Source organism: Haliotis cracherodii, unplaced genomic scaffold, assembly GCF_022045235.1.
Source record: "Haliotis cracherodii isolate W230 unplaced genomic scaffold, xgHalCrac1.p SCAF_4, whole genome shotgun sequence".
Taxonomy (NCBI): Eukaryota; Metazoa; Mollusca; class Gastropoda; order Lepetellida; family Haliotidae; genus Haliotis; species Haliotis cracherodii.
In genome coordinates, this window is record NW_027266297.1 from 46,675,034 (window position 1) to 46,688,705 (window position 13,672).

At 42.8% G+C, this 13,672-nt stretch overlaps 2 protein-coding genes across 8 annotated transcripts in view; one reads left to right on the top strand and one right to left on the bottom strand.

The window, feature by feature from the left end:
- Positions 1-9,612, bottom strand: part of LOC139478298 (cyclin-G-associated kinase-like) — an 82,578-nt gene extending 72,966 nt beyond the window's left edge. For 4 of the 5 annotated variants that reach the window (XR_011654300.1, XR_011654302.1, XR_011654301.1 and 1 more), the window contains exons 1-3: positions 9,309-9,608; positions 7,533-7,594; positions 6,406-6,465 (exon numbers count right to left, since the gene is read on the bottom strand). Coding sequence is in view for 2 of the 5 variants with exons in the window: in XM_071260711.1 (XP_071116812.1) it covers positions 6,406-6,465; positions 7,533-7,594; positions 9,309-9,438 (252 nt within the window). In the remaining 3 variants the exon portion in view is untranslated. Of the gene's footprint in view, positions 1-6,405; positions 6,466-7,532; positions 7,595-9,308 lie in introns of all 5 variants that reach the window. The other variant, XM_071260712.1, reaches the window with a different exon arrangement.
- A 151-nt stretch (positions 9,613-9,763) lies between these two features.
- LOC139479660 (glucosidase 2 subunit beta-like) overlaps positions 9,764-13,672 on the top strand; it is a 43,738-nt gene continuing 39,829 nt past the window's right edge. For all 3 annotated transcript variants that reach the window (XM_071262501.1, XM_071262500.1, XM_071262502.1), the window contains exon 1: positions 9,764-9,880. In XM_071262501.1, the coding sequence (XP_071118602.1) occupies positions 9,775-9,880 (106 nt within the window). In that variant the 5' untranslated portion in view covers positions 9,764-9,774. The remainder of the gene's footprint in view (positions 9,881-13,672) is intronic.

Sequence of the window (13,672 nt, forward strand, 5' to 3'; positions counted from 1 at the left end):
AATCTAAATATTTTTTAAATTTGACTTCTTATCCTGCATTACCATCTAATGCCTTTACTGCTGTTTCTTTTTATCAGAAAGACGGAGCTGTGAGAGGTCCTGGCTGCAGAAGAAGTTGTTCCACCTAGTTGTGTGGCTCATACCTTCCCACAGCTGCTATGTGACTGGAAGTGGCGATGTCAAGTATCATCACATTTGTACTAGAAACGAACATCTGAAACACTTAAAGGGGAGGCAGCAAAGCAATGGACGGGCACTTTAGATGTTGTTATGCAGGATAAGTATTCAAATGTAAAATAAAAAATTGTTGGATTTTCCTATTCGGAATATTCTATAAGTAATACATTACCACTGTTTAACTAGCCTCTGGTCTCCCACAACTGCTGCTATACCGAAATCTACCACAGAGATCTCAATTACCTCATGTAGCACGTGCATAGCCACCTAGCTGCCATGTGACACCCTTCACTCTTGTCTCTTGCGAGAGCAAGTGCTCAGGGGATGGAGGGGCGGGCATCAGCCCAGTGGTAACGTATTACTTAAAGAATATTCCGAATAGGAAAATTCTACAAATTACATTAAGTAATACGTTACCACTGTTACACCGAGACTGACTGCTCGTGTTCCTTCCGACCAGCGGAAGTAAACAACAAGGCGGAAGCACTCGATGCACATGCTCCTAGCTAGGCGTTACCCTATAGGAATACCAAAGCACTGTCAAGCGCATACCGTAAGGCTCAATCGTCTTTGCCAAACGATTGGTGACTACAAACGGCCCCACTGGATAGGTATTTCATCAGCCACAGCAGATGAGAAATACAGTATCCGTGTGAACTTAATCTTAGATCAGGTTAAACAGTCAGAAAGAGGGAAATTAATTTCATTCGGACCGTATATCTCGGAGCAAGCCTACTTAAAGTATGCATTAGGCGCGTGACCTAATTCCAGTATTTGTAAGCATGCATCACAAGGTTGGGATACACGACAGACAATTAAATACATAAAAGCCACCCTCACGGCGGTGGGAACATTGGAGAAGACCCAGATTGACCACCGTGCAAGGTCTGAAGCCTGAGGAGTTCGGAATTGCGCTGGGCACACCCCTTAGGACCACTTGTGCCACGATCAGCGGCCCAAGACGGTGCACATCTTCATCAAAAACCTTTCTGAGGTAATGATTGGCAAATACCGAGTCAGAACGCCAGTAACAACCTCTTAATATTCTGTGAACAGAGATATTAGAGCACAGAACAGAGCAATCGAGTTGCAAGTTATGTCAGCAGTCCGATTAGGGTTACAAGATATGAACAGACGGTCACGCCCTTGTCTGCGTTCATTCAAAGCCTTAAGATAATACTTAAGGGCCCTAACCGGACACAGTGATCTGTCCTCAGTATCAGCAGGATGTAAGATTTCCTTGAGTGATCTTACACTGAATTCTCTCTCCGTTTGGCCAAATTTCTGATTCTTAGCGACGAAGCCCATGAGCAGGCCCAGGCGTACTGCTCCTTCGTCGCCCCTATCGAATCATACTTTAGTGACATCGAGTGCATGAATCTCAGACACACGTGTCATTGTGGCAAAGGAGACCAGAGATGCTGTTTTCCAAGTCACATCCCGAAAAGATGCACTACTCAAGGGTTCATACGGAGCTTCCGTAAGTGATTTCAACACTAAGGAAAGATCCCAGGCCGGTGCCCGAAGGCGGCCTTTCTTAAGATCTTGCCGTTTGAAACCCTTGATAATACCCCGAATCACCGGCTCTTTTGAGAGACTGGTACCCATAGTAACGTCCTGTACCGTAGCAACGGAAGAGACATAGTTGGCAATGGAACCCGTAAGTGAGACATGAAACGAGGAATATCCTGCACAGATACCTTATCTGGCGAATGAATGTGATGTTTACAACACCACTTCGTGAAAATAGCCCAACGTGCATTATACACCTGGGTAGAATCACGATGCGTACTAGCGTATGCCCGAGATGCCCGACGAGAAAAACCTTTACTCCTCAGTCGCTCGGTGACAACATCCACGCATGCAGATTGAACTGCCCTGCGTTTGGATGAAGTTGACGGGTGTGAGGTTGGATAAGGAGATCCGGTCTCACAGGCAGTGGAAGTGGCGACTGCGTGACCTGGGCAAGCAAGTCGGGGTACCACGATCTGTTTGGCCACATGGGCGCGATCAGCAACATTCGACAGCAGACTCCTCAGAGCCGGCTCAGAATGAGTGGTATTACCGCCGTCGGAGAGTAAGCATAAGCGTCCATGCCCGTCCAGTCGTGATCGATGGCCCTCTGGTCCGGGACTGGTGATACAAACAACGGGAGTTGATTGTTGAACCTGGTTGCGAACAGGTCAACCATCCAACGACCCAGACGTTCGCACAGCCACTGAAACACCACTGGGTGGGGCTCGGGTCCCGAGGCCTCAACAGAGCGTTGGCTAGTACGTTCCGCACACCGGAGACGTGACGGGCGCGTACCTGGCACGGGACACTGTCCACCAGAGCAGGCGCAACTGTCCAGGGCTGAGTGACTCGGGTTCGCCTACGGGCCAACTGAAGTTGGCGCTGTCGGCATACGAACCCCTCCAGTGAGAGGGCACCTATGCAGGGACAAGATCAAGTGTATGCCGAGAGGCTTGGGCAGACGAAGCAGCCTATTGTTCTTTCAGAACCCCAGGGAACTTGTTATTAAAAAGGGTCCGCGCAGATCAAGGCTGCGAAAGGAGCCGAAGCCCCGGCAACGTACTCCAGGGAAGCATTTAAAACGAGCAAGCAGTTATAGATGCGCTGGTCTCGGTCCGTGGGAAAACCTTCGACGAGACTGGCCGCTGCAGCCAAGTAAGTGTCACCATGAGACATGGCAAGCATGGAGCGCCGAGCGAGGGCGTCTAGCTGCTGCAAGGTAGACACCCAACCGCTCAACATGGGCCTCCGCGGTAGGACCAGCCTCAGGAAAGTCAAGGTCATGTACTGGGAATGAACCCTTTCTCCATGACGGGGGAGGCAACGGGAGACCCCGACCGGAGGCCAACGCGAAGGCTTTCTCCAAGGAAGGTCGATCCCGCGCAGCAAGGTTGATGCGGGGAACCCACAGAGCCGTGGATTCCCGGTGGTACCGGCAGGGGCTTAGGCATGTCCTCAAAGAGCAACGGTTCAGGGGAAGGACCAGTGTCCACTGGAGCCGCTGCTGTATCGGTGGACCCCGCATCCGAACCTGCGGCCGACGAAGAGGCCGGTGACGGAACAGCCAGCGGCCTATCCTGAGATAAGGCCTCCAGCTTGGAGTCCACAAGTTTTGCAAGTAATGCAGAGACGGAATCCCCAGACAGCCCAAGGGCCGCCAAGGGATACGCTGTCGACGTGGAGGTGGTACCCGCAAGGGGACCCCGACCGGACGAGCCGGCCACCACAGGGGTGGAAACAGACTGCACGTACAGCCTGTAGCACTCGAACGCCGCAGGCCCCAGACCCTTGCACTGGGCGCACCGGGTGTCCCTGCAAGGAACCCTGCACCGCGGGCAACGATCATGGGGATCCCGGACGACAGAAACTTGCGGCACACTCCGCAACTCCTGGTAGCAGGGGTAGAGGGGCAGGAGGATGGTGAAAGATCCATGTCAGACATTTTGTTTGTACTATGAACAAAGAGCAAAACATGGTTACAACACACGCACCACAAATATTCACAAACGAGCATTTTCACAAGAAAATAAACGAGTAATGCGAATATAGAACATACACATATAACATATAGAGGAATAAGTGATGTAAAACCTCCAAGACATACTAGAACGGGGAACGTAAGACGCAACGTGCATACGAGACATAAAAGCACAGTTTATTAGATACATTAAACAGTAATAAATATCACAGAATGGTCGGAGAAACAGGAACGCTTCAGCAGTCTTTTCGTACGTCTTGCTAGAGCAAGCGAAGAGACAAGAGTGAAGGGTGTCACATGGCAGCTAGGTGGCTACGCACGTGCTGCATGAGGTAATTGAGATCTCTGTGGTAGATTTCGCTATAGCAGCAGTTGTGGGAGACAACAGCCTTGGTATAACAGTGGTAACGTATTACTTAATGTAATTATTTATATGTTACTATTTCTTTTAACTTATCCTGCATTTCGACCGTAATGCATTTTCATCAGATGTAATTTGAGGATAGACACTCAACCAGTCTAGATAACCAGATAGCATCCTGGGTGGAAGACCAAAGACAATTCCTGTCCGATAGAAACGGAAAAGTAGAAAAGGGCATTGGCAAAGTTCTAAATTCCGACCACGGAGCTGGAACAAACGGAAGCATGAAACACCCTAGTCTGGGGTAAAATATACCAGAGAGGTTGCAGGGTCAGTTCCGAGGTGTAGACCTTCTGGGTTTTTGTGACCTGCTGCGCCACCACCACAGGACCGAAACTTGGACACCTTGCACATCTTCTAGAGCCACCTCTTGGAGATAATGACTGGTGAAGAGTGTATCCGAGCGCCAAAAATAACCCTTTTTTATGGACTTGACGGAACAGATTCTGTGGAGAGCCATGGTTGAAATGATGGCTCGAATCTCATGAGAGTAGTTGGCTCTGGGCAGATGAAACTTGTCTGGAGCTGGGTGTAGCAACAGGCTGGCAGGATTTACCAGTAGATGTGGCCACCAGGAGGGCTCAACTGGCAAGGTGTCGAAGGTCACGAAACAAGTTCTGTGCCGGCCAACAAGGTACGATCAAACGCTGAGAGGGATTTGGTGAGCTTTGATCTTCTGCAGAACCTTGGGAAGTATTACAGGTGGCAGAAATGACTTGAACTGGACGTTCCTCAGGTGCAGGTATGCGGCAATTGGCTTGGAAAGCCAGGTAAATAACCACAGAGCCATGGAAATGCCAAATGGGAGGACCGCCCACAGTAGTGGAAACCATTGAAAACGAACCTGGTAAGCATCCTGGATGTCGCTACTCATCAGGGAATTGTTTGCACTGAATCTGGTCCTGAGCAGACTCAACATAAGTCAGATGAAAATACGGAGGACGTTCCAGGTAATGTTTGTTGAAGACAGCGAGACAGTGGATCGTTCTGAAGTTGGATGAATCCTCCTTGGACACCAGGAACGTTGGAGAGTAGAAAGCTGAATCAGCAACGGGATTGTGAACAATCTCGACTGCCTGCTTCGGCACCAGAAGATTCATGGCCTTGAGCAATAGCTGAGCTTGACGAGGAGGGTGGGTGTCAACTATAGGATCGGAGGTCATCGGTGGATCTGCTACACAAGAGAGAGCCGGTACTCCTGGTGAAAAGACGTTGGTGGACAAAAGGATCTTGCAGGATGGTCCAGTTGCCCCAAAACCTCCCCAATCTCACACCTACTGGACTACACATGACTGTTGCCACGAAAGGAAGATGAAGTCTGGGGGAAAGCATGAGAGAAGCATGCCTGGGCTGATAGTTGCCTGTCTTGGACAGCTTAAACTTGGATTGATTGGAAACGTGCTCCAGGGCCTTGAACGCTGTTTCATCATGGGCAAAGCTGGAGGCACGAACCTGTTTAAGAGATGACACACGGAGGAGAGAGGACGTGCCCCAAGGATCTGCTCCACTCCGAGTCCCAGTCAGTTAGGATCTACGCCAAGGCAACCCGGAGTTAATTATGGAGACAGTCGATTTGGTGCTGTTGGAATGACATCATGGTGCACAGATGATCCTCCCGTTTGGGATTATTCTCGTTACAGTCTTGATCAATAGCCTGGGCAGAGGAGGCCAAGACGGACAAAGCCATGAGAGACCTACAGCTCTCTATGAAAGAGCCTGGGGTCAGGCATACAGACTGTGGTGTTGAAGGGGATAACACACGTTGTAAAGTGTGTTAGGATCACAACAACAAAGTAAAACTATAACAAATACAATTATGAACGTATTGGTTACCAAAAGGAAACGCAAAGGATGCTATCTGGTTGGTAGTAACAAGGAATTAATTTTAAATGTCTATTCAGTCCGATGACTAGCAGTAATGTGATTATACTTGACATCGCCACTTCCGGTCATGTGGTATCTGTGGGAGGGTATGAGCCACTCAGCTAGATGGAACAACTTCTTCTGCAGCCTGGACCTCTCACAATTCCATCTTTCTGGTACAAAAACAGCAGTAAAAGCATTAAGGAAGTAATTCAGAAAAAGTTAAAAAATATGAAAATTGCCAAAGATTGCACTGTTTGTTATTTCACATACTTTAAGCTAAGTAATAGCTGCAACATTTTCCATAAAATATATAAAAATTGCTGGGTTCAGCGGATGAAGTGCTACTGTATGTATTCTAAGAGCTGACAGTATCATGTTTGACTATGGGTTGCAGCATGCACTGTCCATTCTAGAGCGCAGCATGATGTCTTGAATGATGCAAGGATACAAGAAATCTGATCTCTGTCATGATGGCCTTTGTCTTCTCCTCATCATTCGCAAGTAGTCTCTGTCAACAGAATAACAACAACTGACTTACAGTCCAACTTCATGAGTGAGTGAATTGGGTTTAATGCCGCTTTTAACAGTATTCCAGTTATATCACGTGTGTCACTGTCAGCTGAATGTGGGAGGAAAGCCTGAAGTGATGCCGGTGTCAGACGTTTACCACTTTGGTAAAACCTACGAGCATACGTATGGTGCTGACAAACCTAGAAATATTATCGAGGCAAACCAGGATTCGAACCCACAATCATAGGTTTCTGGCGTTCCCAAGGGATGAAACTCTGCACCGCAAATCGCCCAACATGCACCAAACTGTTGTATGGGAGAAGACACTGTTTATTGTTTTTACTTAAGTGATACTCAAAGCAAATAAGTGGTGCTATTTGCTGCTTGAATAGATTAAGGTAAAGTTGGATTAAGGTAAGGATATGTATCATTCCAGTGGGGGGAGGGGGGAGTCGCACTAATATTGAGTCATATTTTTGGCTAGGGATCAGGAGACACATCAATTTCAAGATTTACAGTAATTGTTGCAAACAAAGGTGGTGTAGGAAGTCTCCATACCATACCAACAAAACTTCCTGAATGAAACTACATGTATTGACAAGTCATTTCATGAGTAAATGAAATTGATAGGGTCACATTTGATACTGTCATGAGTCATGACATATGATAGGTGTCGAGTTTGTAACCTATTGTTCATATCGAATCTGATTGCAAATCTTTCTTTTTTTTAATGCATTAATCTGACATTTCCTGACATTTCAATGTCATCAATCAACTTGTATCAAACTTATAGCCCTCGCCACTTGAAATAGAATCATGAAATATTGTAATTATTAATCAACGACAGCTACATGTGCGTCAATACAAGCCATACAGTCAACAAGGAATATAACTGTCAGTAATGACAAAACTTGCAATGTCAACGTTTAAGAAAAATCCAGTCTGCCAGCGTACTGATAAACATAACTCCTCGCAGTCACTGACGATCCTTGCAGATTGTAACCACATGATCAAAACTAATTAAAGAAATTTATTGCCAACAAAATGGCTATTTTGTGCTGTTACCTTAAGGGCATACTCCTTTCCACTGCTTATGTCCTGTGCAACAAACACAAAGGCAAAGCCACCTGCAAACAAACATCAACTCTTATTAATTTATAAATGATTACTGACCTCACAGCTGATAATAGATATGAACATCACCTCCTTTCACCATGTTCACAACACCTGTCAATTATAGTATTATATATATTATTCATCCTGTCAATCATATCATTATATATATTATTCATCCTGTCAATCATATCATTATATATATTATTTATCCATCACCAAACATGAAATGGTGAAATTACTTTCAGGAATTGTGCATCATATATACTGCATGATGTAAGGTGATGTGACCCACTGAATTCCTAGCAATCAAATTTGTCTTTTCAATTAAAATAATGTAGTATGTACAGCTCCTAAGTCCTATTCTTCATGTCCCTAACCTATGAACATCTTCTACAGAGATGTGCATGCAGCTGTCTGCGGAGCACTCTCTGAGACTCTGACATCATGTACAGATCTTAATATCACACAACACTTAAGATAACCCTACAGATACAATGCAAACTGCACTTATGAACATGGCTGACAAGAGAAAAAAGAATATGGTTCTCAGGCAATGGCTTTTGGGAAAATAGTGTGATGGGGTGGCTTTTTTCTGCTTTTTTTGTGTGTGTTCAAACTATTATGTGACCAAATAAACAGTTCAGTACAATCAACCTGGGAAAGTGCCTTCCAACATTAATGTAGTCCTTGGTGAGTAAAATTCTAATAAATTAGTCGCCTTTCATCCAATTTGAAGCAGCTAGTGGTGGTCACCTTGGTACGTCTTCAAACAGGATGACCAAGCTTTTATTCTTTTGTAAATCACAAAACTCAACCTCATCTAACATGTCTAATGTTCATTTTATCCAATGTACACTATAAACATGATATAGAGCATACAAAAATATATTCCATGTTCACCTACCAGTTAACCAGCTTAATTTGGGTGATTTGATAGACTATGCATATGTTCAATCAATCACTAGGGTTAGGTATCCCTTTCCCATCGAACAACAATTCACAACCTTTTGGGTTGGGAACCACTTGACAGTCAAACACCCCTTAGCGATCCTATGAGGCACCACTTTACGATATTTAGGGTTAGTTGTCAAATAGGGCTGGGTTAGCTATCTCTTTTGACAATTTAATTCAATGTAATTTGAGTAAAATATGAGGCATACAATGGGGCTGATAAACATTTAAACAAGCACAATATATTTTTGATGGCTTGATATCTGTGAAGTGTTGGCTTCAACTTGTTCAAACTGGCAACTTGAATTGGATCCTCCAAACTGCTGATTGAAATTCAAAAGAGTTCCCTGGGTAAAGTTCACTACTCCACAATTCTTCTGCATTCCAATGGTTGCACTGTGCATTTTTTAGCATCTGTTTTCAAGTTCAAATTGTGGGTTGCAGAATTTCGCATCCCATAAATTCCTAAATTGCTTACAGTGTAAAGCATATCATTCTTGATAAGTAACAACTTTTTCTTTTAATAAATAAAATTGACTTTTAAAGCCACACTCTACTTTTACATCTTACACATGATTCATGTTCAGTGTCAGATATTATTAATATCTAATAACGATAAACACAAATGTGACAGCCAATATACTTCTAACGTTAATGCAGTCGGGTCGTTAGAAATTAGGATAATTTAGCTGGACATATCAATGAAGAGGATACAAAAAATAGAGCAAGCTCAATGAAGTTAGACCAAGATTAATGTCAAGATTTGACACTTACCTTCTGCTATCACTTTCTTAACTCGCAATTTTTGGTCTCCCAATTCAACACTTTGCCCTACAAAATCACTGTCTATGCGGCCCTGGCCACCGCTTAAATATCCAAATGCTGACTTAAAGAAATCCGCCATTTTTACGGCTCACATTTGCCTAAATCACAAAAGATAAATACGTCAAAATTATTTCTTGGGTTGCTGGCGGATCACCGTGACGTCACATGTTCTGTCGGAAATGAACTCGAAGTCTTTTACAACATTGGATTCGCCATAAGATATTAATATATTAGTTTTACAAATCATTTTCGCTACTGCTCTGTCATGATACGTGTTTTTGCTATGTTCAATTGATGAAATGTAATCTTCTCACAATACAACGAGATGCTGCAAAGATGAACTCAAAACGTCATGGATTTTAGGAGTAGCCTCCCTTGTTCATTTGGCCAATGGAAAAGCGACATCTAATTTCACATGTTGAGAAAAATGTCGGCGATGTCGCTGAGTGTGCTGTCGGTTGTTGTCACAATTCTTGTCGTAGAAGGCGCCATTGAAAGACCAAGGGGTGTCCCACTTGCACGTCAGTTAACTTTCATTTGAAGAATGATGTTGTGAAAATAGATCTATTTGAATGTTTACAACGTTTTCTCTTTCCTAATAATCAATTGTAATATTCATTCTCGAGTGCGGTATTGACACGCTAAGGCGTCAAGCCTAGTGGTCATAACTTTGCTGCAACCCGCAATGTTAAAGAAGTGATTTTGTCTGTACCGTTATTTTCCAGGGCAAAGAAATGGTGCTTGGGGTCTTGGACCCGAGCCAGAAATGATTTTAGTGGGCCTAGACTTGTGTTTAAAAGTTTTATTTGGCCGAAAAGATAAAATATGTCTTTACCACAACATCAGTTTTCAAAATAATGTAGGTACATAGGCTTTTATTCGCATCTTGATGTTTATCTGACCAACATTTAATGTGTTTCCGAAAAGGGGAAAAGTGAGTTTGTGCAACCCAGGAGGGGGGCTTTAGTGGTTGCTTATATATATTAATTTTGAGATTTGGAATGAATGCCAAGAGTGGGTGGAGAACGAACTAAGGGAGCTGTGTGTGTTGGGTGGTTGTTAGATAAGGTAGTTTTGGTTTTAATATTTTTTGGGGGGTTTAAATGCGACTAATTCGTCTTGTTTTAATTAGGTATATGCCTAAGGCTTTGAATTTTTCTAATTTATTCTCAAACTCTCTGGACCAAGGCTTATATAGCCAAGGTCACCTGACATTTAGTAAGTAATAAATATAAATGTAAACAGTAATTCATCAGTGACATACTTGCTCATCTTGTTCAGGATGGCAGACAGTCGACGTACACAAAAATGGGGATAAACAATTAGGATTAGCATCTTATAAATAACAGCAATTAAGTGTTTCAAGGCATATCGATGTCATGGATCCAGGGTATTGAGCCTTTGCAATTAAATGTTCTTCAGACATAGGTGTCGTAAATCAGTCGCTATGCCAACTTCCCTCCGTTACGTGAAGCTTGGACCCCAAGCTTACATGAGTCCAAATTGATATATGTGAACTTTTTCAACAACGTGCGATCACGTGCACGGGAGCCTTGATGGTGACTGGTCAGACTGGTTCCAAGTAAAAAATAATATTGGAATACATTATTCCTGATAAAAAAATAGTTTCAGATACAACTTTTGCCGATCCTTGCATTTAAAATCCTGTAAAGTTATATCATTGGGTGTGTCTTGACCGAATCACCGGTAGATTCCAAGAAAACGTGTGTACAGCGGATTGCTGTGTCTGGCTTAGTTTACGAGAAAATGCACAAAGTAATCTTAATCCCTGGATATAAAACAATGCCTAGCTGAACAAAAAGTACAATTTAAACGGTAAATCAACATGTCTGGTGATTTTTTTTATCTCAAATTTCGAATTTGTACTGACGAAGTGTCTCATCACCTGTTCGTTTGCCAGACTTCGCTGAAGGGGTACGGTGTAATTTTTTTCTGCGCATAATATTCAAAGTCACAAATATCTAAAATAAACAGAATACAGTCATGCCCCGTTTATACGGACTTCAAATATCCGGAAACCTCAGTTCTTGGACGATTTTCATTTAAAACGAAATAATTACTATATAAATTTTTGGAACCGGGAAGGGGGGGGGGGGGGCTTAATGGGTCGAATACGGTAAGTCATCTTTGTAATGTGCAATTTCACTGCAAAGTAATTACCGCTGTGCACAGATTCAATAAATATATAATGGTGGTTCTTTGAATTCAGGAGTCTGGCTCAGTACCGAATAATGATAATGAGTAATGTCATTGTAATAGTTCTTAAGGAGTTTCACCCTGAAAGCAGATATCTAACATTCAGCAGTCATGACGGTCCGAGAAGATGTTTGTATCATTCTGAATCAATGCATCAGAGATCTTTAAGAATGCAATTGCTGAAATCATCAAAGACATACCTGGCTGCAGAAATATCTCAAGCATTGTCGTCATTTTGGGCAAAACCCACCAACACCATGACTGATCCAAAGTACAAAGAACCCTCAAGGAAAGTGGAGTTACTTTGAACAAGTCCAAATGGGATTTCTCCAAGCAAATAAAGACAAAATACATGACCCTTTTTAATGGATAAGAACTTCTTCATTCTTTGTATTGTTTGAGGGCTATTTCATGCCCCTTCATCAGGTGAATGAAAGGGCAAGAAGTAGCCCTGAAACCTTACAAAGAATAAAGAAGCCTTTCCATAAAAAAGAGTTACACATTCATGTTCTTCCAACTTCTAAATGCCTGTCAAAACTTAATAATATTTCAAGCAAAAAAGAAGAAAATGTTATGTATAATAGACTTATCATTGCAGAAAATCTAAGAGAACAAGCTGTGGAACATGTTGGTCATCTTGTCTCACTCATTGACTCAATATTAAGACACACATAAACCTTAATATACACGTTTTATTTAACTTCTGAAAATCTAAAGCAATAAAATACATTCACGGTATACCTTTATGATAAATTTATTAATTTTGTTGTGACTGTCAGTTGTGATGGAATGAAAATCTAAAACAATACAGCATGTTTATATCTGTATAATAACAATACTGTAAACAGCTTTATTTCTGCGCCGTTAAAATATTGCGAATACCACACCAAAGACAATACTGCGACGAGATATTTTTGCGAGTTGCCGTGTTGAGATGACCCCTCGATTCCCCAACAATAGACAGCTTCTTTCCGAAGCTAGTTAATCTGAGTTGGCTGGAAAGTTGACCAGTGTCATGAAACCGATTCACGCAAGATGGCTTGTTTCCTGTTTGGACAAAATTGCAAAGGACACTGACGCAATCAAGCGAGGTTGGAAGAAGGCAGGATTATTGTGAGGTAACAGTGACACTAATTGGTCTGTTTACACTGTCATTTGTGATGTATTGTGTGACCATTCTGCATTCATTTGTGTTTTAACTTATAGAGTAACTTGTGGTTCTGGTTGATTATTTCATCATTTGATTAAGTGTTGCAATGAATAAAGTATGTATGTATTATTTATACTTATTTTTGCGTTTTTAATTTTTGCGATTGTATCTCGTTCGCAAAACTCGCAATAATGAAACAGTCGCAAAAAATTCCCTGTTTACAGTATTCATTTCAATGTGACTGTCAGTTATGATGGAATGAAAAGTCAATATAAAAATAATGAGGTATGAATGGCAGATAACTCAAAGCCTCTGACCTACTCCCCCTGTATATGAAATGATGTTACAAGTATGTGAAATGACACTCCCTGTGCATCGTTTAATTCACTGAGCAGAGTTGTGTCCCATATGGGCACACCAGAAAGCTGTGATTGTGGAATCTGATCCCGGTTTGCCCCACTTGTTGGACGTCTTGTTGAGCGAGCCCTTGTTCCTTCTACGATTGAACGAGTAGATGGCTGAAGGGCAGTAGACCACAACAGCAACGTCGTCCTGAGCTCTGGAAAATGTGTACATGGATACTTGAAGTTTGGAATGAAAATTCCAGAGGATATTGTCAGCCGTTCCTTCAAGAAGTGCTGCATCACAAACAATTTGGAATGCACCGATGATGATATCCTCTACGAAGAGACAATTGTGGCAAAGGAGAAGTTAACTGCAGAAGAAGACGCCCAGGAAATGTACTACGCTGATGATGACGCTGTACTGGAAAACATCTTTAATGATGACAGACAGTGACTACCTGGGCTTCGGCCGTGATGAAGCCATGTATGAGTCATGAACATTAAACTGAGTACAGTGAACCTAGGAGACAATAGTCGGAGGTACATGTTGATTGATTTACCATATGTATGTTTGAATATGTATGAAAGATATATGTGACGGT